This window comes from Mandrillus leucophaeus, unplaced genomic scaffold (assembly GCF_000951045.1).
Source record: "Mandrillus leucophaeus isolate KB7577 unplaced genomic scaffold, Mleu.le_1.0 Scaffold112, whole genome shotgun sequence".
NCBI lineage: Eukaryota > Metazoa > Chordata > Mammalia > Primates > Cercopithecidae > Mandrillus > Mandrillus leucophaeus.
The window spans coordinates 1032007-1034528 of NW_012099432.1; the positions used below are offsets into that span (position 1 = coordinate 1032007).

The window sequence follows — 2522 nt, forward strand, 5'->3', positions numbered from 1 at the left end:
GGGGTTTCACTATGTTAGCCAGAACGGTCTCGATCCCCTGACCTCGTGATCCGCCTGCCTCGGCCTCCCAAAGTGCTGGGATTACAAGCATGAGCCACCATGCCTGGCCACCCCTGTAAATTTTTTGTGCAAGATTGTAGGTGTTTGGGACAAGATTCGATTTTCAGAGAACCGCATCTCCAAAACGGGTCTAATCTACTTCTCTAGGAGCACGAAATGGGCTTATGTAGCTGCAAGGCAGGGGGCAGGAGAATGGGCCCAAGTAAGTGGGACTAGAGGAGGAGGGACACACCTGGATGTTTGGTTTGGGGGCCGAGTGCCCAGTGCTCCAGTTTCTGTATTGGCAAACCAAGGCATGGAGTCACTGAGGACCTGTCAGGCCTGGGGCTGGGGAGGAGCTTGAGAGAACAGTCTCTACCTCTTTCCACTGTATATACTTTTGGTCTACATCCCAGGGCCTCAGTTGCCCATTCTGTACAATGGGGATGTCCACACCTGCCTGGAGGTCCTGGGATTTTCTGGGGGCGTTTAGGGGCACTAGAACGATGATTAGTGATGATAGTGTTGCCCACTGAGAAATCGCAAGGGTGAGGTTTAGTCCCTGGGATTAGAGGGCCACGCTGGGGCCTGAAGGGTGGCAAGAAGGTGACCTGCTGCCGTCCCGTCCCTCCAGTGTACAAGGCGGATGTGGCACGCCTGGTGGCCAGGCCAGACCCCACAGCCGAGTGGAAGTCTGTGGTCATCCTGGTGCCCGTGCGACTGGGTGGCGAGACTCTCAACCCCGTGTATGTGCCCTGTGTGAAGGTAGGTTCAGCTGAATTCTAGGACGCCTCCACCTGGGAGCCCTCCAGACTTGTTTAGTTTAGGTTGAGGCTGCTGTTTATGCAGCCCTCATCCTTCTCTTTTTTTCTTTTTTCTTTTTTTTTTTTTTTTTTGAGACGGAGTTTTGCTCTTGTTGCCCAGGCTGGAGTGCAATAACGTGATCTCAGCTCACTGCAACCTCCGCCTCCTGGGTTCAAGCGATTCTCTTGCCTCAGCCTCCCAAGTAGTTAGGATTACAGGCAAGCGCCACCACGCCCACCTAATTTTGTACTTTTAGTAGAGACAGGGTTTCACCATTTTGGCCAGGCTGATCTTGAACTCCTGACCTCAGGTCATCTGCCCTCCTCGGCCTCCCAAAGTGCTGGGATTACAGGCGGGAGGCACACCGCACCAGCCATCCCTCTTTTTTTTGAGACAGAGTCTTGCTCTTTCAGCCAGGCTGGAGTGTAGTGGCGCAATCTTGGCTCATTGCAACCTCCGCCTCCCGAGTTCAAGCAATTCTCCTGCCTTGGTCTCCCAGGTAGCTGGGACTACAGGCACGTGCCACCATGCCTGGCTAACTTTTGTATTTTTAATAGAGATGGGGTTTCGCCATGTTGGCCAGGCTGGCCTCAAACTCCTGACCTCAGGTGATCCACTCGCCTCAGCCTCCCAAAGTGCTGGGATTACAGGCATGAGCCCCCGCGCCCAGCCCATCCCTTCTTTTTTGATACTATGGAGCACCTGCTATGTGTGCTTCCCACTGTCCCGACTGCTGGGGGTTCAGAGGGGAACAAAACAGGCAGGAATTTGGAATGTGCCCGCTAGGAGCAGACATTCTGATGGGAGGATGCTCAGCAGTGGCTCTGTAACCAAAGTGGCATCACCACTTGGAATGAAGCCAGGCACAGTGACTCACACCTGTAATCCCAGCACTTTGGGAGGCCGAGGCAGGAGGATCGTTTTAAGACCAGCCTGGGCAAGATACTGAGACCCCCATCTCCACACAATTTTTTTTGAAAACAGAGTCTCGCTCTCTTGCCCATGCTGGAGTGCAGTGGCACCATCTCGGCTCACTGCAACCTCCGCCTCCCAGGTTCAAGCAAATCTGCCTCAGCCTCCCAAGTAGCTGGGATTACTGGCGTGTGCCACCATGCCTGGCTAATTTTTATATTTGTAGCAGAGATGGGGTTTCCTCATGTTGGCCAGGCTGGTCTCGAACTCCCGACCTCAGGTGATCCACACACCTCGGTCTCCCAAAGCGTTGGGATTACAGGCATGAGCCACCGCGCCCAGCCTCTACACAAATTTAAAAAAACAGTAACCTAGTGAAGGGCAGATGAGGGTAGCAGCAGAGCCTAGAAAAACCCCTCTGCAGCCACCAGGCAAATGAGGAGCCAGAGGAGAAGTGCTCCAGGCAAGAGGAACAACAAGACAAAGACCCTGAGACTGGAAAGTCCCCTGTGTATTTGCATCTGAATAAAAGCCAGTTTTCCCAGTGGCCCACGGAGCCCGGCCCATCTCCCGCCTTGACCTCATATCCTTCTCCCACACTCTGCTCCAGCCGCAGAGGCCTCCTCACCTGTTTCAGACACTCCTGCCTCAGGGCCTTTGCACTTGCTGCCCCTGCTGCTTGGAGTGCTCTTTCAGCAACGATGCAGGTGGCTCCTTTTGTGTGTGGGTTTTTTTTTTTGAGACGGAGTCTCGCTCTGTCACTCAGA

The 2522-nt window shown here is 54.0% G+C and overlaps 1 protein-coding gene across 2 annotated transcripts in view; it reads left to right on the forward strand.

Moving 5' to 3' along the window:
- ATG4D (autophagy related 4D, cysteine peptidase) overlaps positions 1–2522 on the forward strand; it is a 9878-nt gene that overhangs the window by 4190 nt on the left and 3166 nt on the right. For both annotated transcript variants that reach the window (XM_011994527.1, XM_011994535.1), the window contains exon 6: positions 674–804. In XM_011994527.1, the coding sequence (XP_011849917.1) occupies positions 674–804 (131 nt within the window). The remainder of the gene's footprint in view (positions 1–673; positions 805–2522) is intronic.